The 19432-nt window shown below is 50.3% G+C and overlaps 2 protein-coding genes across 4 annotated transcripts; one reads left to right on the forward strand and one right to left on the reverse strand.

The window, feature by feature from the left end:
• Positions 1 to 6281: 6281 nt before the first annotated feature.
• Positions 6282 to 11328, forward strand: LOC111141242 (transmembrane protein 173). 3 transcript variants are annotated; one of them, XM_022493664.1, is made up of 7 exons: positions 6282 to 6408; positions 6735 to 6832; positions 7329 to 7555; positions 8009 to 8226; positions 9088 to 9326; positions 10055 to 10241; positions 10789 to 11295. In XM_022493664.1, exons 3-7 carry the CDS (start codon positions 7329 to 7331, stop codon positions 10977 to 10979), a joined length of 1062 nt encoding a protein of 353 aa, XP_022349372.1. In that variant the 5' UTR covers positions 6282 to 6408; positions 6735 to 6832; the 3' UTR covers positions 10980 to 11295. The 3 variants fall into 3 exon arrangements, with proteins under 3 accessions (XP_022349372.1, XP_022349371.1, XP_022349373.1); XM_022493663.1 differs by lacking the exon at positions 6282 to 6408 and adding an exon at positions 7689 to 7872 and having other exon boundaries at positions 6420 to 7555; positions 8118 to 8226; positions 10789 to 11328; XM_022493665.1 differs by lacking the exons at positions 6282 to 6408; positions 10055 to 10241 and adding an exon at positions 7689 to 7872 and having other exon boundaries at positions 6420 to 7555; positions 8118 to 8226.
• Positions 11329 to 14273: 2945 nt separating this feature from the next.
• LOC111141305 lies at positions 14274 to 16224 on the reverse strand. Its single transcript, XM_022493764.1, has 2 exons — positions 16200 to 16224; positions 14274 to 14753 (listed from the first exon to the last, which is right to left on the reverse strand). The coding sequence occupies exons 1-2, from the start codon at positions 16206 to 16208 to the stop codon at positions 14367 to 14369; spliced, it is 396 nt and encodes a 131-aa protein (XP_022349472.1). The 5' UTR covers positions 16209 to 16224; the 3' UTR covers positions 14274 to 14366.
• Positions 16225 to 19432: the final 3208 nt, after the last annotated feature.

The raw sequence follows: 19432 nt of genomic DNA on the forward strand, positions 1-19432 counted from the left end.
TGTTGATCCATTTATTTTATTTTATTTTATTTAAATCCAATTAATTAACATACAGTGTATTAGTAGTTTCAGAGGCAGAGTTCAGTGATTCATCAGTTGCATGTAATACCCAGTGCTCATTCCATTACGTGTCCTCCTAATGCCCATCACCCAGTTACCCATCCTCCTACCTTCCTCCCCCCAAGCAACCCTCAAGTCATCTTATTTTACTTTTTCCTCCCTTCCCCTATGATCCTCTGCTTTGTTTCTTAAATTCCACATATAAGTGAAATCAGATGCTAATTGTCTTTCTCTGATTGACTTATTTTGCTTAGCATAATACCCTCTAGTTTCAACCACGTCATTGCAAAGGGCAAGATTCCATTTTCTGATGGCTGCATAGTATTCCATTGTATATGTACACCACATCATCTTTACCCATTCATCTGTCGATGGACATCTGTGCTCTTTCGATAATTGACTATTGTGGACTTTGCTGCTGTAACATTGGGGTGCAGGTGCCCCTTCAGATCACTACAGTTGTATCTTTAGGGTATATAAATACCCAGTAGTGTGATTGCTGGGTTGTAGTGTAGCTCTATTTTTAACTTTTTGAGAAAACTCCATACCATTTTCCAGAGTGGCTATACTAGCCTGCATTCCCACCAGCAATGTAAGAGGGTTTACGGATATGTTTTTAACTTCCAGTTACCCCAAATCTCCTTCCAAAATAACCATTATGAACATTTTGTTGTATTTACAACCAGAATTTTTCCCACTCAAAGATATACATCTACTTTCAACAATAAAAATGGGATCATAATATAAATACTGTGGTTTACTGCTATCTTATTTAATGTTAGAATACGTAATAATGTGCACAAAATAAAACTTAAAAGGTACAAAAGCACAAAACAATATGCAGCTGCAAGTGAGTCTCCCTCTCTCCCTGGCTCCCACCCTCTCAGTTGCCCTCCCTGATGCTCACCAACTTCTTGCATATTTATTACAAATATTACAAATATATAAGCAGAGCTACCCTTGGGTTTCCACACTCACTGTTCTGCAGTGTGCTCTTTCCCCTCAGTATACTATCTCTCAGATATTTCCATTTCAGTATATAGGGCGCTGCCTCAATTCTTGAAGGAGCTATGGGATATTTCCTTGAATGTTTACTTAATATGAACTATTTTATAACGAGTTCTGTAACTTCATTTTTAAAAAGATTTTTTAATATGTTTATTTGAAAGAGGGAACACAAGCAGGGGGAGTAGGAGAGGGAGAAGAAGGCTTCCCGCCGAGCAGGGAGACTGACCCGAGGTTCAATCCCAGGACCCTGGGATCATGACCTGAGCTGAAGGCAGATGCTTAACCACCTGAGCCACCCAGGTGTCCCAGTTCTGTAACTTCAAAATATGCTCTCAGTGTCCTTCAACATCAGAAAGTGTAGGGCTGCATCATTTGTTGCAGCTGCCCACCCTGCCGCTCTGTGGACATACCCTCATTATTTGAACTGATCCTGTGGTGTTGAAAGTTTGGGTTGCTTCCTATTTTCTCATTTTTCTCTATTTTTCTTCTAAAGCAAACAGCATATATGTAGTGAGTGAGTCCTTTGGTACTACTCATCAGAAGCTTGAAAACTGCACATAATCTTTGACCCAGCAACCCCACTTCTGAGACTCGTTCCTAATAATCAGAAAAGTGAGGGTGCAAAGATGCACCTCCTTACGTTACTGCAAAGTTTCTTTTTTTTTTTTTTTAAAGATTTTATTTATTTATTTGACACAGAGAGAGAGATCACAAGTAGGCAGAGAGGCAGGCAGAGATAGAGGGGAAAGCCAGCTCCCTGCTGAGCAGAGAGCCTGATGCGGGGCTTGATCCTAGGACCCCAGGATCATGACCTGAGCTGAAGGCAGAGGCTTAACCCACTGAGCCACCCAGGTGCTCCTGCAAAGTTTCTTATAGAGAAAAATTAAAAGACTCTAAATCCCCAATAATAGGTAACTGCTTCAATCATGATTCATAATTCTCTATTATAGAATATTGGGCATATAACAAAAATTATGATGATTGGGGCGCCTGGGTGGCTCAGTGGGTTAAGGCCTCTGTCTTCAGCTCAGGTCATGATCCCGGTCCTGGGATCGAGCCCCACATCGGGCTCTCTGCTCAGCGGGGAGCCTGCTTCCTCCTCTCTCTCTGCCTGCCTCTCTGCCTACTTGTGATCTCTGTCTGTCAAATAAATAAATAAATAAATAAATAAAATCTTAAAAAAAGAAAAAGATTGATTTATTTTAGAGAGAAAGAGAGAAAGAGCATGAGCGGGAGGGGCAGAGGGAGAGGGAGAGAGAATCTGAAACACACTCCACACTGAGCACAGACCCCGAATCCACCTAATTTCATACCCCGAGATCACTACCAGAGCCCAAACAAAGACCAGGATGCTCAACTGACTTTGCCACCCAGGAGTTTCTGAATTGGGCATTTTAAATATACGAGTCATATGTTTTAGAAATTCTATCTCCATAAAGCTGTTAGCAAAAACCAACAACAACAAAAAGACCAGCTAGATCTCTATCCAGGAGGCTGGATACCTCCTTCCAGGAGGACATGGTCCATTACTCACTCCCATGCTCCCTCCCCTAATCATGCATTTCCAGTCCCTCTTTCTCTACTCACATCTACTTGGGTATTGTCCTGTCCAAGAAAGGCCATGACACACTAGTGGGCTCCATGATGGGGCAATGCAAGGAAGTGGCTGGTGTCAGACTCACATCTGTGTCTGCTGGAGAGGTGACCTGAGCCCATTTTAGAGGCCAAGGTGATGGAAGCTGGCAACCCCAAGAGAAGGACTGTCAGTGCTGCTGCTGGCAGTGGGTCAAATGAGTAATCATTGAGCATCTCGAGCAAGTCATGTCTACAAGTGCAGTGTTTCTTTTTATCCTCATGACAGTCTGATATGATAAGATACTACCATCCCCACTATAACTGAGGCTCAAAGAATGTAAAAAACTGGGCCAAGGTCACATAGCTAGGAGACACAGAGGCCAGATTGGATCCCGGGAATACCATAGTTAATTAACCTTAAAATCCTCCCCCCAAGTCCCTGTCCTAGCAGGATTCGGGGACCTTCACGCAAGAATATCAGGGACCTGTAAACATGAAAGGGGTTGTGTGGGCAAAAGGGCAGCTCTTCAGAGCCCAGAGTCCTGCCAACCCCACTCACATGCTATCCCAGGCCCAAAGTCCCCGGAATGAGTGTTTAGGGGTTTATTTCTCTCCCAGGAACACTGATGACGAGTTTCAGGGGAGACCTATGGCAGCTGTAACTGGGCTGGAAATGGAAATGCGTAGCGCCGGCCCAGACAAGCACTCAGGGGCTGTCTGGAGGGAAGAAGCCACTACTGGGAAGTGAGAGGGAGGCCCCGGGAGCAAGCCAGCCCATGGAGCAGAGCAATCAAGCCCCAAAACCCTCGCCTGAAGGCAGCAGCCTATGAGCTGGCAACCACGCTCACTCCCACCTCACCTCCTCCTGTGGCCCATGGTTTCCTCAGATGCCAAGGTGGTGGGTCTGGAAGAGCTTCGAGCTCCCTGTCTGTCAGTCCAGCTGGTCTGTCTGAGCGTTGAGGAACATCCCAAGCGTGCTACCGCTGTGATGCTCCCTTGGCTCTGAGGCCCTGGTCACAGACCCCGTCCCTCATCCCGTTCCTACACCACAGACCCTGTTAGGGGTTGAATTATGTCCCCCAAAAAGACATGTTGAAGTCTTAGCCTCCCAGCACCTGTGAATGTGATCTTATTTGGAGATAGTGTCTTTGCAAGTTAAAATGAAGTCATTAGGGTGCAACCTGATCCAAACACAACGGGTGTCCTCATTAGAAGAGGAAAAGCCCTGTGAAGACAGAGACAAAAAGCTGAGGAAGCTATTAGAGAGGCAGAGCTGCAAACCAAGGATCACCTGGAGGCAGCAGAAGGTGGTGAGTCAATTTCTGTTTAATAAATTTCTGTTGTTTTAAGCACCACATTTCTAGGGCCTCCATAGAGCAGCCCTAAGAATCTGATACAGAACCCCAACACACTAACACACTCCCCCACACCAGGGGCATTTCTCTGTTCCTCCACGGACCCAAATCCTTCCCACCCTTTTAAACACATGATGCTTGGTCAGAATGTTCTTCACCCTCCCTCCTCCCCACTACCCTTGCCTTGCTCCTTCCAAACTCAGCTTAAATGGCATTTCTTCGGGAAAGTCTAGACCTGGGTATTCCAGGCTCCCCTCAGAACATCAACAGAAGTACGTTCTCTGAAGCCCTCGCCATATCTGTAGTTAATGCCTGGTGCGGTTGCCCAATGCCCACGGCGCGTGCCCTGCTGTGGGTGTCATGACAACTGGGCCTGGCCTGTCATATTCAGCAACAATCCTATCCCCTCGGCCCTGAGGCAGTGCTGGGATTTTTTTCTTTTCACAGCATACTCCAAGCATGAAACAAACAATACATGTTCAATCTTGGGAAAAGAAACCCAAGAGAACATATTGAGCAAACAGGGAAAAATATGCTAAAAATCATCTACATTCCCACGGCATAGAGTCATCATTGTTGGCATTTTGACATACATGCTTCCAGACCTTTTTTCATGCAAGATATATTTCTTAAAATGTGATTATACTGTCTTGTATGCTGCTTTTTTCCAGTGAGAAATGTGTAAAAAACATGTTTAAGAGTCAAGAGATACAGGGGTGCCTGGGTGGCTCAGTTGGTTGGGTGTTCAACTCTTGGTTTTGGTTTGGGTCATGATGTCAGAGTTGTGGGATTGAGCCTGGCATTGGGCTCTGTGCTAGGCAGGGAGTCTGCTGGAGATTCCCTCTCTCCCTCTCCCTCTGCCCCTCTTCCCCCTAAAATAAACAAATCTTAAAAAAAAAAAAGAGTCATTAATACAAAATTACCTCATCATTTTTGGCGGCTTTGCAACCTTCTACTATAAGATGCATCACAATTTAGTCAACAAGTCCTCATTGTTGGGCATTTGCATAACTTTCCGTTTTTCCTCTGGTGTAAACAATAATGCTACAAACATCTGAAAAATAGGCATTTTTTGTGTCCTTGTCTGATTATTTCTTTTTTTTAAGATTTTATTTATTTATTTGACAAAGAGAGAGAGCAGAACAGGACAGGGAGGAGCAGGCTCAATCCCAGGACCCTGAGATCATGACCTGAGCCGAAGGCAGAGGCTTAACCAACTGAGCCACCAAGGTGCCCCTTGTCTGAGTATTTCCTGATGAAGGGTTCCTGAAAGTGGATTGCTAGATCTGTGATGACACATGTGTTTTTTAAGGCTTCAAATGCATAGTCCCAACCTGGCCTTTAAAGCAGAGGAACTTCTATTTTAGGGGGGTGGGATGAAGGAAGGGATGGAGTGAAGAACAAGTCTGGGGGAAACAATGACCAGTCAGAGCCACAGAGCAGGCAACTGCAGTGTTCCCTGGGGGAGTAGGTCCTCCGTAGCCTAGAGGCCCTTGGCTACTTGGCACAGCTGGCTCTTGGGGCTGGGAGAACTCTGTTCAGGCCTTCTTTTGGGCACCTTTGATTTTCTTTGGTTTTGAAGCAGCTGAGCCCTTGCTCACCTCAGGGGGCCCCCTTGGGAGCCACTTGTGGGGAAGAGAAGATAGAGGGAATTCCCCCATTTAGAGGAAGTGATTTTTGCAAACAAGAGTTTTCAGGAGGCCTCCTTGTTCGTGGAAGGCCCGTTGTCATCTGTGAGCGCATGTGTTGTCCACCTGGTTTCTGGTTGTGATGCGGTGAAGGGTCCAGGCAAAGACTCGCTGGCCTGGCCAGAATGAACAGCTGCGGCTCTGTGGGGGCCACTCCAATCCCACTCTCCAGGCCAGCCCTGTCCTCCGGTTAAATCAGCTTCTCAGTTTGCCAGAGACCAGCCAGAGATACTCCCAGCCACCCCAGGAGAACGTGTAGATATGAAACTTGGACCTGGTACCTTCCACCCCCTCCCATGCAGTCAAGGCACAGAGCAAGCCATTTACCACCCTGAGCCTCAGACAGATCCCCTGCAAAATGGGGAATAATATTCTAGCTATCTTCCAGAATGGCTCAGTGGATTAAGAAAAATACCATGTGTAACACTTAGCATCCTATCTGGAACATGGTAAACCCTTTATGATGATGATTGATGGTGAAGTTCCATGTGACTGTTTTTTTTTGGCTAGAATCACAGGGTTCTCTCTGAGAAGTCAGAGGCGTGGCTACTTCCCGTGGAAGCCAAAGCCCCACTCCCCTGCAGGCTCTCAGCTGCTGTGAAACCTTTTACCAGAAAGGCTGCTGTTACAGGAAATAACTTTCATTCTCCCTTCCTCCTTCCTGATATCACAGTCTCCAGAAAAAGAGGATCTGCGTCCAGACCAGAATCAAAATCAGGCAGGTCAGTATGGTGTAGTGTGTGTGCTGCCTTCCTCTGAGAGCGTGTGGAGCCCTGTCTGGGTGCTGGAGAGTCTGTTTGATTGTGGGGTCTTGAGGTGTTCAGGGTTATGGCTGCAGGGGACGATGAGGGGGAGCAAAGGGCAATGGAACAAGGGCCTCCTCAAGCTTCCCTCTCCACATCAAGACTGGAGTATGGCTCATCAGGGCCCTTCCTCCCTTCCCGGGGAGCAGGAAATACCGTCCTCTCCTGAGCTGTGGTCTGGTGAGACACCAGGGCTGGAGTGTTGTGGAAAAAGTTTTGATTGTTTTTTAAAGTCCCATTTTCAGGCTGTACCCAGAGAGTCTGCACTTGGTCGCTGGGGGTCATTGCCTTAGACCTCTCCCTGTCATCTTCCAGAAACAATCTGCAGTCTCCAAGGTAGAAGGTAGGTAGGACTAGGAGCAGCGGAGCATAGGCTCCAAGGCTGAGGCTCCCAGACACCCAGAGATGGGCAGCAGCCTTTCAACTGTCCTGCCTGCACTCCCAGACTGTGGTGTCACTTTTGCTGACTAACGCCTTCCCTGGGGCGGATTCGGTGGAGAGGGAAGCCAGGTTCCCAACAGTCCCTAGGTGGGTGGCACCTCACAGGACATTTTCAGGTCTGGGTCTGGGACAGTCACTGCTTTTTTTCTTCACTACATCTGTGGTCTTCCTGGGGTTGGGTAGGGTGTATATGTGTGGGCGCACCCACTTCTTCCCCTGCTTCTTTTTCAACAAATCTCTCCGAGACAGGAGTGCTGGGATGCTCTAGGCCCAGCCTGTCCTCTAGAGGCATCTCTGACAACAGCCTCTGACCCTGGCTGGGCACCAGGAGGAGAAAGCTGTCCTGCCATGGTAGGAGAGTGGGAGGATAACGGCCATGGGTTTCTTGGTACCCACAGATGTCCCATTCTAGCCTGCACCCATCCATCCCACGGCCTAGGGGGACCAGAGCCCGGAAGGCAGCCTTCATCCTGTTCGCTGTCTGCCTGACAGCCCTTTGGGTTCTGGGAGAGCCACCAGAACACATTCTCCGATGGCTGGTGTTCCACCTAGCCTCCCTGCAGCTGGGACTGCTCTTCAAGGGGGTCTGTCATCTGACTGAGGAGCTGTGCCACCTCCACTCCAGGTGACTCCATTACCCATGGCGATTTCCCAACCCCCTGCCCCCACATCTTGCTCTCTTGACGCCCAGCCCTGCCCCTCCTTGAATCTCCCTGGATGAGCAGGGCAGCAGTCCAGAGCTTGCCTGTCCCCTGCAGGTACCAGGGCAGCTATTGGAGGGCTACTCGGGCTTGCCTGGGCTGCCCCATTCGCTGTGGGGCTCTGCTGCTGCTGTCCTGCTATTTCTATGGCTCCCTCCCAAACACAGCTGGCCTGCCCTTCACCTGGATGCTTGCCCTCCTGGGCCTCTCAGAGGCACTGAACATCCTCCTAGAACTCCAGGTGAGACACAGAGGGAGGTGGAGGGTGTAGCCAAGTGGAGGGAGCAGCTAGTAGGTCCTACTCTTAGCTCAGCAGTGGGGATGGGACTAGTTTAGAGGTCAGTCCTTAGAGTAGAGTGTGTAATGTTCCACAACAGTGGCAGAGAAGGGAGCAGGTTGGCAGCTGGTCAGGAAAACTTTTTGAGGAGGAGGAATCTGGTTATCCTTGTTCATGGAGGCTCCCCAGCCCCACCCTGCTGTCTACAGGGCCTAGCCCCGGCTGAGGTCTCTGCAGTCTGTGAGAAAGGGAACTTCAACGTGGCCCACGGGCTGGCATGGTCATATTACATTGGGTACCTGCGGCTGATCTTGCCAGGTGAGCCATTCTCGACGCTTCTATTTCCAGATCTTTAAGACAGACAATAAGACATAAAACCTGCCATATTTTTCAAAGAATTTTTGTTCCTAAGGAATCATCTGATTCCCAAAGCAATTCTGTAGGCATGAAGGATGTTATTTTGCCTGATTTACAGGGAGGAATATGGCGCTTAGAGCCATTAAGTGATTTCTCTCAGGTTAAGCATGAGTTCTTCCAATGAATATTTACTGCATGATCTGGGTGTGCATTTTCACTTTTAATTCATACCCTGTGGACAAGGGATAATTATCATCCCTGTTGTAGAGATAAGATAATCGTGGCTCTACAAGGTGAAGTCACTTCTCCCAAGTCACACGACTTAGTGAGCGGAGAAAGGATTTGAACCCAGGCCTGCCCAGAGCCTGGATCCTTGACACTCTACTACGAGCCCATGTGTCATGTCTCATTTCTTCTGACTTGCTTGCCAAGAGCATGGCTCTCCCATAACTCATTGCTCTCTGCCCTTGTCACCAGGGCCTCTGCTAGGAAACAGGTCTGGAGCTAGAGGCCAGACCCCATACACCTGGGAGTGCTGGGAATGTCACCTTCCAGGGCTCTTCCTGCCTCTCAGAGCCCTAAAAGCTGTAGTGGGAAGGAGCAGGGTGAGCAGAGACATCTGGACAAAGGACAACTGAAGGAGGGGAGGAGAAGGAGTGGGGGGAGGGTTCCTGAAGGCTCTGCCCCTCCTGGCTCAGGCACAATGCAAGTGGACTGGACCCGTGGTTCTCATGCACTCACACATTGAGGGAACCAATGAATTGGGTCTCTGCCCTGGGTGACAGGGCTGTAGGAATGACTTCTTGGGCCTCTCCACCCCAGGGCTCCCAGCCCGGATACGCATGTACAATCTACAGCACACCAACATGCTCCGGGGCTTGGGGAGCCATCGACTACACATCCTCTTCCCTCTGGACTGTGCGGTTCCTGACGACTTGAGTGTGGCCGACCCCAACATTCGCTTCCTATATGAGCTGCCGCAGCAAAGTGCTGACCGTGCTGGCATCAAGGGCCGGGTTTACACCAACAGTGTCTATGAGCTTCTGGAAAATGGGCAACCGGTGAGTGTTCAGGGAGAAGGGTGCTGCTAAGGAGAAATCCAGCCCAGAGCACCAGAATTCTGACCCTGGGCCAAGCACTGATACAAATCCATTGCCCTCCTATGAGCCTTCATTTCCCGAATTTGTCCCAGGGCTGGGCAGGATTTGGCTCTGAAGGACGATAGCAACCAGTAACAGTAATCAGAGCCCTTAGCGCATACCAGATGCCAGTCATCTGACCGCCTCATCTAAGCCTCGCTACCACCTGTGGGGTGAGGACTGTTATGAGCCCTACTTCACAGATGAGGAAACCAAGATTCAAAGAACCAGCAAGAAACAAGACGATTTCAACCCGACAAACCACGTACTTGACCATAAAGTTGCCCTAAACAAAGGTGTGGGAATGTATGTAAGATCTCACATAGGTTGGAGGAAGCCCAGACCAGGGTTCAGCCCCAGAGTCCAGCCCCCACATTTGATTTCCCACTGGAGCAGTGGACAGCAGAGTGACTCAGTGGGCCTTGCCCCAGGATCTGAGAAGGAGGATCTGTGGAGGGTAAATTTAGCACAGTTATGGTCCTGATTTTAGGAGCAAAGGCCACCAGACTCCATGGATCCCATCAGGGCTGCCTCCTCCCAGAACTCCATCTCTACGGGCTGAGGGAGTGGGGCCCCAGCAGTGGCACCAGGGTCCAGAGTATGTCTGTCTGGGCCCTGTTTGAGTCTTGCCCCCATCTCACCTCTTCTAGGCGGGCATCTGTGTCCTGGAGTATGCCACCCCCTTGCAGACCCTTTTCGCCATGTCACAGGATGGCCGAGCTGGCTTCAGCCGGGAGGACCGGCTTGAGCAGGCCAAACTCTTCTGCCGGATACTTGAAGACATCCTGGCAGATGCCCCTGAATGGCAGAAAAACTGCCGCCTTATCGTCTACCAGGGTGAGGGCTTGATAGGCTACCGGGTGGGAAGAGAAGAGGTGTCCCGAGGGGTTAGAAGTAGCTCGAGTGGCACCATGCCCTGGGTCTTCCCAAGCGGTCAAGGCATCCAAGCCCGGCTCCTTCCTGCCCAGGGAAAGGTCCTACCTCTCCACTTAGGGCACTCAGTTGCTTTCTGAGTATCTGGCTACGGGTCCTGGGTGGAGTGTGAAGAGATGCGCTCCAGGAGCCCCTGACTTCATCTAGGAATGCTAGAAGAAGCAGAAAAGTCCCAGCCCCAGGACACAGAGACTGGGGCTGCTGGTCTCTGCTCTCTCTAAGCCCCATTTCTAGGATTGGGAAGGTGGAATTCTGTTATCTCTAAAACCACTTCTAGCCCCAGAATTCCAGGGAACACTAGCCCCAGGGCCAGGGGTGGGGAAGGACACAGAGAGGTGAGGGAGAGGAAGGGTTGGAGGATCTGCCCCCCGAAAGCCTCAGGGCATGTTCAAGTGAGAACATGAGAGGTCCTCACCACACTCCTCACCCACCTTCCCCATCCTTGTTCCAGAACCTGCAGAGGGAAGCAGCTTCTCCCTGTCACAGAAGATTCTCCAGCACTTGCGGCAGGAGGAAAGGGAGGTCACTATGGGTGGCCTGGACACCTCGATTGCACCCAATTCCTCCACTCTGTCCCAGGAGCCCAAGCTCCTCATCAGTGGCTTGGAACAGCCTCTACCACTCCGCACGGATTTATTCTGATGCTCAGGGTTCGCTGGCCTGAAACCCCAGTGCTCCCCAAGACTCTGGATCCCCAAGACTGTGGATTGAAGGGCTTTCTTCAGCAGCTGAATGCCCAGCAGAACCACTTCCTCCCAGAGGGAGCCTCTCAGAGAAGGTCCCTGAACTTAACATTTCAAGACGAATCCTAGGACTTTGGGCAAGTTGTTTTACCCTCTGAACCTCAGTGTCCTCATCTGTGAAATGGGATTATAATCACTGTCCTACCTATCTTGCAGGGTTGTTGTGAGGATTATGACTGTATGGAACATTTTTGTAAACTCTAAATGCCAGATAAATTTAAGGGATGTGTCAGGTGTCTTTCATTGGACCTCCAGACTGACTCTCTAGCCCTCTCTCCCTCCTCTGTCCTGGGATGGCATCGACAGGCTCCCTTGCTCTCTGAATTCTGGTCATGTTCAGTCCATGGGAAGCCCCAGTAGGAGAACAGAGGGAAAGGGAGGGAGGCGAGGTTGGGGTATTTATTCTCCCAGATTCCTCCCTGTAGCACCAAGGTCACTGTGGGCTCTCTGCATCTCTGACCTAAAGCCATGCTTCTGCCATGCTCTCGGTAACCCTGTCTCTCCCCAGGTTCCATTATCTGCCCCTTCCCCATGCTGCTCAGACCTAACCATGGTCCTGGCTTCCTGCTAATGTCCCTTCTGGAGCACTCACTCTTCACTTATAGTCTCCTTATACCTGCCCTTTCTGAACAGCCCCCTTTCTTTAAAAAAATTTTTTCTTTAGAGAGTACATACATGGGTGTACATGGGGGAGGGTGGGTGGGGAGGGGCAGAAGGAGACAGCGAGAGAGACTCTCAAGGAGCTCCACGCCCAGCATGGAACCTGATGTGGGGCTCAATCTCACAACACTAGGATCATGACCTGAGCTGAAATCAAGAGTCAGACGCTCAACCGACTGAGCCACCCAGACACCTGTAAATAGCCCCCTTTTCAGCACTCCTCAGATGACCTATTTGAGTATGCCATCTTTCTCTGGCTGGACTCTGACTCACACAAGCAATCTGAAATGTCCAAATCCACTTGCACAGACGTACTTCCACTTCCTTAGACCCCCTAGACCCCTCCTTATTCTTTGCCCATGGACAGGGCAGTGTGGTGGTGAGCATGCGTTCACTGCGGACGGAGCCTAGGAGTCAGGCTGGGGGCAAAGAGTATAGTATGCCCCATGGGCCTTTGTCTCTAGTGAGAGGCTGGGGAATACGGAGCGGCACACAGCCACATCCGGGGCAAGGGGCTACTCGAAGGACCAGGGGCCACTGGATGAATGTGCCCGGATGATAGAGCCTGCAAACGGATAAGGGGGAAGGGGAGAAGAGGGTTTGTGTGAGGAGATAGGACATACTCTGGGAGACCTCGGACAACACACCCAGGCATCTGCTGTGTCTTATGCCATGCCATCACTGTTAGAACCGAGCCATTACAATGCTGTAATGGCAAACCTCCCCTATCAGGGAGGGCAGGCAGCCCATTTCTACCAGTTCCTTCTGTTTTACCCACGACTTGTTCCCTACCTCCCACTCTGGTTTGATTTTGTTTCATTTTGTTTTAAATTTTTTTAAGTAACCTCCATACCCAACATGTGTCTCGACTCACAACCCCGAGATCAAGAGTTGGACGCTCTATTGACTGAGCTAGCTAGGTGCCCTTCACCTCTGTTTTTTTATCACAAATGCTCAGCACAAATTTCTGCATACAGCATCACTGTGGAGATGGGCCCAACAGACGGACACACATTTGCCAGAAGGAACCAACTGCTCCCAAGGATTCCAGAGCCTAAGGAGGAAAGGAGGACACAATCTCTTCTTCCCAGCTGTCCCAGCCATCCTGCCCCCCAAGGCCCGAGGCTCCTCCAACCTTACACCAATCATTCCTGTGCCTAGAAACCAGGGGAGAATCCAGGGCCTTTCCAAAATGACCTGCCCCCACCCATCTAGCCCCCAACTTGGTGCTTAGGTTGGAGAGTCTGACAGTTCAGGTTCAAATCCTGACTTCCCCACTTGGCATCTGTGTCCACCTGGGGATCTGGATATCCTCCACTGTAAGACTGGGAGAACAGGGGCTCTTTCTCCCAAAGTTGTTATGCGGAGTGAACGCTAGGATATCCACAGGTCCACGGGTGAGTCGGGTGCCCAGCGTACAGCTGGACCACAAAGGAGGCAGGCCAGTCCTCAGTGCCCATTACAATCTCCACCTCTGTTCCTCTGCATTGTCTGCCATCCTCACCTTCCTGACGGCCAGGGTCTCACCAAGGCCAGTACCAGGGTGCATCTGCTGTCCTCAGGCATTCCCCAGTGTAAAGAACCCAGATGCCCCTCCATAAACGCCTATCTGCACATTCTCAACCGCACAACACTGAGGTACAGTTGGGTCAGGGACAGGGTGCCTTTTGGAGAGCCACCCGGAGGCTCAGCACTGCCTTCCTGCATCTTATCAATCTCCACGCCCACCATCCCCTGCAAATCCCTCTCCTCACTCCTTCTTTCCCTTAGACGAGCAGCATGGAGCTCCTTTTCCTTTCTTGTGTTCCCACTAGCTGGAAGGTTCTGGATTTGGGACACATCATGGGATAAATTTTAGGCTGGTTCCAACTGGCCCATACACACAAAAAGGGACAGGTAGAGAGAGCCCCTGAATTCCCTCCATCTCATCCTAGGAAGGCAAGAAAAAGTCTTGCCCCAACATAGTAGGAGGCATTCAAAAGCCATGTAGGGAGATATAATTGGTGCTTGGAGCTTTACAAGGGCCTTGGAAGTTGTTGAGGAGGGTTAGGCCCCAGGAGCCAAAGGGCTATCTTCTGATCAGTGAAGGGCAACAGATTTTCCTTCTTTTCCTGAGTACCAGAGAAGGCACCCCTAGGTTCTTTGCTTCGGCTCTCCCTGACTAGCTCTCACAGGACCTGGGGGCACTGGGGGCAGGACCTCTACAGCGAGACTCTTGAGATTCCCCGCACAGGGGTAGGGTAGGTGGGGGAATCTTGCAAGCTGGACTCATGCAGACACCAAAAGCAAAGGAGATTAGGGATGAGAGGAGGAGGTACAAAGTTGGTAAAGGAGGGTCAAGGATCTGATGGTCCTGAAAAGCAGGGAGTAGCTTTGTGAGGGCAGCTTTGGGCCCTGGTAATGCTCACAGGAGCATGTTTCCAGGCAAAGCCCTCAAGCTTCTTTTATTTCTCCTGTCCGCATCAGCACTTTCTCTATAAATATTCTGCCGAGAGAGCAGCTCCAGCTGAGTCCATGTGTGCATTTCCAAAGCTCTGATGTCCAGACCCCAAGTTGCTTTTGCCCTAATTCTCTGTCCAGTTTCTTGTTGTGAGCCAGGTCAGTCCAACTTTTCAAAGTGTCCCTCCTATAGACATGTGACTTCATCAACGCTGAGCCTAGGCCCATCTGGCACGGGGCAGGAGCCAGGGACAGGAGGTTCCTGCCAGGTGTCTCCATGAGCATCCTGGGGGCCCAGCACTCGCCATTGGATGAGGTAGATGCCGCCTTCCGGCTTTGGGGCTGGTGGCTCTGCGGGGAGAGTGGCACGGCCCTGGTGTAGTCTTGGCCCAACGTGGACTGCCACCACGATACAGACAGCCAGCAGGACAAAAGCGGCAACAATGATGGTGAGCAGGGGTAGCCCATCCCCTCTTGGTGGTTCCCAGGTCCCACCCGGCACCTCTGGGAGTTGCCTTTGGGGCTCCTGCCCTGAGCCGTTCACAGCTGCAGAAGGCCAGGGACGTTGGCCAGCCTGGTAGGGGAGTGGCAGAGAGAAAAAGGGTGATATGGGCCTGTGCACATGGAAAAAGAGCCAAATGGAGAGACAGATACCCAAAGGGAACTGAGAGACAGAGAGCATTAGGGAGAGAGAAACACAGATAAAGAAAGGGAGTGAAGACATGGAGAGACAAAGAAAGGGAGGGAAGACATGGAGAGACAAAGAAACATACAGATAAACACATGCATAGCAATAAACCCCACAACTCCCCCCACAAAAAAACCCGCATGTAGGAAGAGAGAGAATCAAAGAAAAATACAGGTGCGTGGTGGAGGGATACAGAGAGAAAGAGGAAAACACAAAGCCAAGAAGACAAAGAAAGAGAGATAAAGAACCAGGAATGAAATAGATGTAGAGAGAGAAAGAGAATAGGGAGACAAAGTCATTCAGAAAGGGATGGAGAGGGCTTCCTTACAGTCTGGCATGCAGAGTGTGGCCCCCCACATCCGTCCCCTCCCACTGATCTGTCTATCCAGGCCTCCAGTAAAATTCTAATAGATTATATGTCCTAGGTCAGGAATCTGAGGCCACGAGGGGCTGCTGTTCCATGGCCCGGCCTGTGGGCAGGGAGCAGCCCTTCTTCAAGTCCTGGGAGAAGGGAGTCATTGTGTTGAGCGTCTTAGGTTCCCACCACCCTCAACACACACAGAAGGCAGAGGGGTGGTACCTTGGGGGAGGGAGAAAGGAAAATGAGGCAGGAACCCCCACAGCTGGGGGTAAAGCAAAGGGGGTAAAGCAAATACCTCATCCCATAACATAGGATCTTCTTAGGGGTCTCAGGTCTGGACCTAGAAGGGAGGGGATGCCCAGTGTGGATTCCTGGCTGCATTGAGGAGAACCCATGCCAGCCTCTGCCTCTCTCAAGGTCCCAGCCAGAAGCTGGGGGTAATGTCTGTCTGTCTCGGCTCTGCTAACTGTTGAGTAAGGGTGGGATGGATTACCATGAAGGTAGCAAACCTCCAAACGATAAATGCCAGAGCCAGCTGATGAAGTTACCACAGGCTCAAGAAAACTTCTCTCCCTAGCCTCCCTCCCCATCCCCCCTGGACCATCAGTGCCCCCCCCCTCCCGACATGGGGGTGGAGCCTCTCCCCTAAACCTGGAGCCATCAGCCTGGCCCTCCCCCAAGAGATGGCAATTGGGGTCCAGGGAAGACTATTGAGAACACTCTCTTTAGTTTCTCAGTCACACTGTCATCCCCAACACTGTCCCTTTGCATGTAGGAAGCCCAATACCAACCCCCAGTTAAAAGTCTGAGGCTCTCTGGGGTCCAGGCCACAGAGCTCCCTGCACAGGGGAGGGAGTGGGAAAGCAGCTCCAGATGTACAGGGGAAAAAGGGAAGTTCAGGCTGGGGAAAGGGCTGGGGTCCCTGCAGGGAGACAGGCAGCTTAGCTGGAGGGGTTGAGCCCAAAGTCTACCTGGTGCATTGTCCGCCTGGTGCAAGGCTCCCCGGGGACTGGCGGCCAGCCCTGAGAAGAAGAGCCTGCTGCCCCAGCTTGTCCCCTACCCGGAGCTGCCACGTCTATGGGGCGCACACACCCTCTGCATACATACTCTACCGTGCTTTCACTTCCGCGAATACTGGGACTCCCCAGGGCCCAGCCCTTCCTTAACTGTGATCTGACCTTGATCTGGGCACCTCCTTTCTTGCTCCCTGCTAGCTTTAGCAGCCTGGGTCTGCCTGCCCACCCCTCCTCCAGCAAGTCCCAGACACCTTGCCAGCGCCCCCACCCCATCCTGCTCCCCACGGTGACATCCCACTCCCCACCTCGACTAATTTCCTGACAGTACTGTTTCTTCAATTTTTTTTTTAAATGCAATATCTCAAACACACTGGAAGTAGACTATAATATACTAAATCCCTTGGTCCAACCACCAGCTCTGTCGATCTTAACAGTTTTTCATGTTTATTTCAAAATTTTTTAAGAACCAAAATATTACAAATAAAAAAGAAGCCCCACTTCTTGACCTCTCTCCTCCTTCTTACCCCATGGGTAACCATGTTGTTGAATTTGATGTTTATTATTGCTGTGCAAGGTATTTTTTTCTCATTGGACTTTTTCTTCTTTGGTTTTTACAAATATGAATCCTACACGTCTCTTTGCATTTGTCTGAATGTAACTTCATTTTGAGAATGTGTGGGCTTCAATGTGTCCAAGTCAAGAAAAGTGCCCACCGGGGCATCTGGCAGATTCTGTCCATATAGCAAGCGGCTCTTGATCTCGGGGTTGTAGCCCCACGTTGGGTGTAGAGATTACTTAAAAATAAAGCCTTTTTTAAAAAGTGCCCATCCAGAGAGTTCATAAAGGGTAATTTTTGGTCTCAACTAACTCCATGAAACCAGCCACCCTTCATTCTGTCCCTTGCTGTGCTTGTACCGCCCTCCATTCCAGTCTGAAGACCAGGAGACCCCTGGGAATTCCCTTCACCCAGTAGTTTGATCTCACGAGGCAAGATGGTGCCTCCTGATTCCTTGTCCTTCAGCCAAGCTTCTCCACACTCCGACATTCAGAGACCTCATCTGCCAGCTCACTGAACCTGAGGTCACTGAGCCGCTGGCCTGACCCGGCAACTGAGTGAGACAAGTGGTTGGCTGACCTTGAAGCCAGCTAGGAGGCTAACCCCCTACTAGTGCCTCCAAGGCTCTGGATGTCCCATATGGGTTCATTCAGCCTTCAGCCAGAGGGAATATGGGCTCTGTCACAGGCCAGAGCTTCAGCCTCTGCTCTTTGGTTCCTGCCCCCTTAAGACACATGTCCCATTGCTTCCATAGGCACCACCACTGAGGCTCCAGTCCCTGAGTCAAAAAGCCCAATTCCTGATCCTGCTGAGGGCTCATCTCCCCTTTCCCTCCCTCATCAGTCTTGGATCTACTTCCTAAAAGGCCTGAGAAAGGATAAGGGGGAACTTTTGGGACTAGACCATTGTTTCAGCCTTCCTTAACTTGTCCATCTCTATGCTCAGTGTTGGGAGCTGTGCTTCCCCATTCCCACCATCTAAACTTTAATCATCTTTTATGGCTTTGGTTCAAGCTCCACCTCTGCCAGGAATGTAGTCTTCAGCACACTCTACTGATGTAGCTTTCTTTATTTTCCTTCAACCCTACACTGGTATGTTTCTTCCCTTGCTCCTGACATTTGTCACACTTTGATATACAGGTGTGTGGGGGCCCATTTTCCCTCCTAGCCTCTGAGCCCCATCAGGGCTTCCTGTCTGTGTCCCAGAGTCCATCACAGTGCCTGGTGCTAGACAGCAGGTACTGGACAAAGTTTGCTGAATAGAATTGGAAACTGGAAGCATCCTCCCACCCCCATCCTGTCCTGAGTCCTGGAGTTTTGTAAGCCGTTACCTTGCACCTATGGGGATGGCAGTTCTCAGCCACGACAGGTGTTCAGTGACTTTCTCCCTCTGTTTCTTTTTGGCTTTGTGTTGTAATGGAATCTCTCAGGTTCAGGTTCTAAAATGATCAAGAATCTGCTCTTATTTCAGAGAAGAAAAGCCCTGGCTCTCAACATTTGAGCACTGGAACCACAAATAAAAAGACTCTGGGGTCCTCCCCACCGTCACCCCTCTGGGCAGGAGGCCCCTGACTCAGTTCCGTACACTGGGGTCATTTCTCTTTTCCAGCTCCCCGGTGGAGGCAGAAGTGGCCTTGGTGCCTAGGGGAAGCAAGGAGCAGCCCTTCCTCCCTCCTGTCCTCACTGAAGGAAGCCATGGTTAGGATTCTGCTGCTGAAGCTGAAGGAGAGGGAATTGTGTGGACATTCTGAGCAAGCCAGCAGGAGGTTTCCAGGATAGGGAACATCTGGGACCTGGCTGCCTTTTGGGGTTCATTCTTAAGTTCTGCATCACTGGAAGCAGGCTGAGAGCAAGGGCTACCCATCCCAACCGCATCCGATTTCCAGCCTTCTTATTAAAAGCTATAGGTCTATAATGGGTGTCGGATTTCTTTGTCGGGTAATGAAAATGTTCTAAAATTGGTCATGGTGCTGGTTGCACAAGTCTCTGAATAATATTAAAAGCCACAGAATTGTACAGTTTAAATGGGTAAATTGTATAGTAATCGTCTTAGTAAAGCGTCTTAGGGTGGTCAGGTTGCTATACCAAAATACCATAAACTGGGTGGCTTATAAACAACAGAAATCTATTTCCCACAGTTCTGGAGGCTGGGAAGTTCGAGATCAAGATGACAGCAAATTTAGTGTCCATCACGATCCCACTTCCTGATTCATAGATGGTGCCTTCTCACTGTGTCCTCTTGAGGCTCAGAGGGACAAGCTAGCTCTCTAGAGTCTCTTTTATAAGGGCACGCTTCCTGCTCAGGAAGGCTCCACCCTTAGGACCTAATCATCTCCCAAAGGCCCCACCTCTTAATACCATCACCTTGGAAGCTAGGATTTTAATATGAATTTTGAGGGGACACAAACGTTCAGCCTTTAGCGGCATGTGAATTATATCTCAATAAAGCTCTTAAAAAAAAAACCACAATAGGGGCACCTGGGTGGCTCAGTGGGTTAAAGCCTCTGCCTTCAGCTCAGGTCATGATCTCAGGGTCCTGGGGTCGAGCCCCCGGGCATCAGGCTCTCTGCTCAGCGGGGAGCCTGCTTCTCCCTCTCTCTCTGACTGCCTCTCTGCCTACTTGTGATCTCTGT

The sequence above is a fragment of the Enhydra lutris genome, unplaced genomic scaffold (genome assembly GCF_002288905.1).
Source record: "Enhydra lutris kenyoni isolate GAN:26980312 unplaced genomic scaffold, ASM228890v2 scaffoldscaffold5, whole genome shotgun sequence".
Classification (NCBI taxonomy): Eukaryota; Metazoa; Chordata; class Mammalia; order Carnivora; family Mustelidae; genus Enhydra; species Enhydra lutris.

Excerpts from the sequence above, each read along its gene's own strand:
- LOC111141242 (XM_022493663.1), top strand. The coding sequence starts at position 7,329 with ATGTCCCATTCTAGCCTGCACCCATCCATCCCACGGCCTAGGGGGACC. Across the intron at positions 7,556-7,688 it reads CTGTGCCACCTCCACTCCAG|GTACCAGGGCAGCTATTGGA; the intron begins GTGACTCCATTA and ends TGTCCCCTGCAG. Across the intron at positions 8,227-9,087 it reads CCTGCGGCTGATCTTGCCAG|GGCTCCCAGCCCGGATACGC; the intron begins GTGAGCCATTCT and ends TCTCCACCCCAG.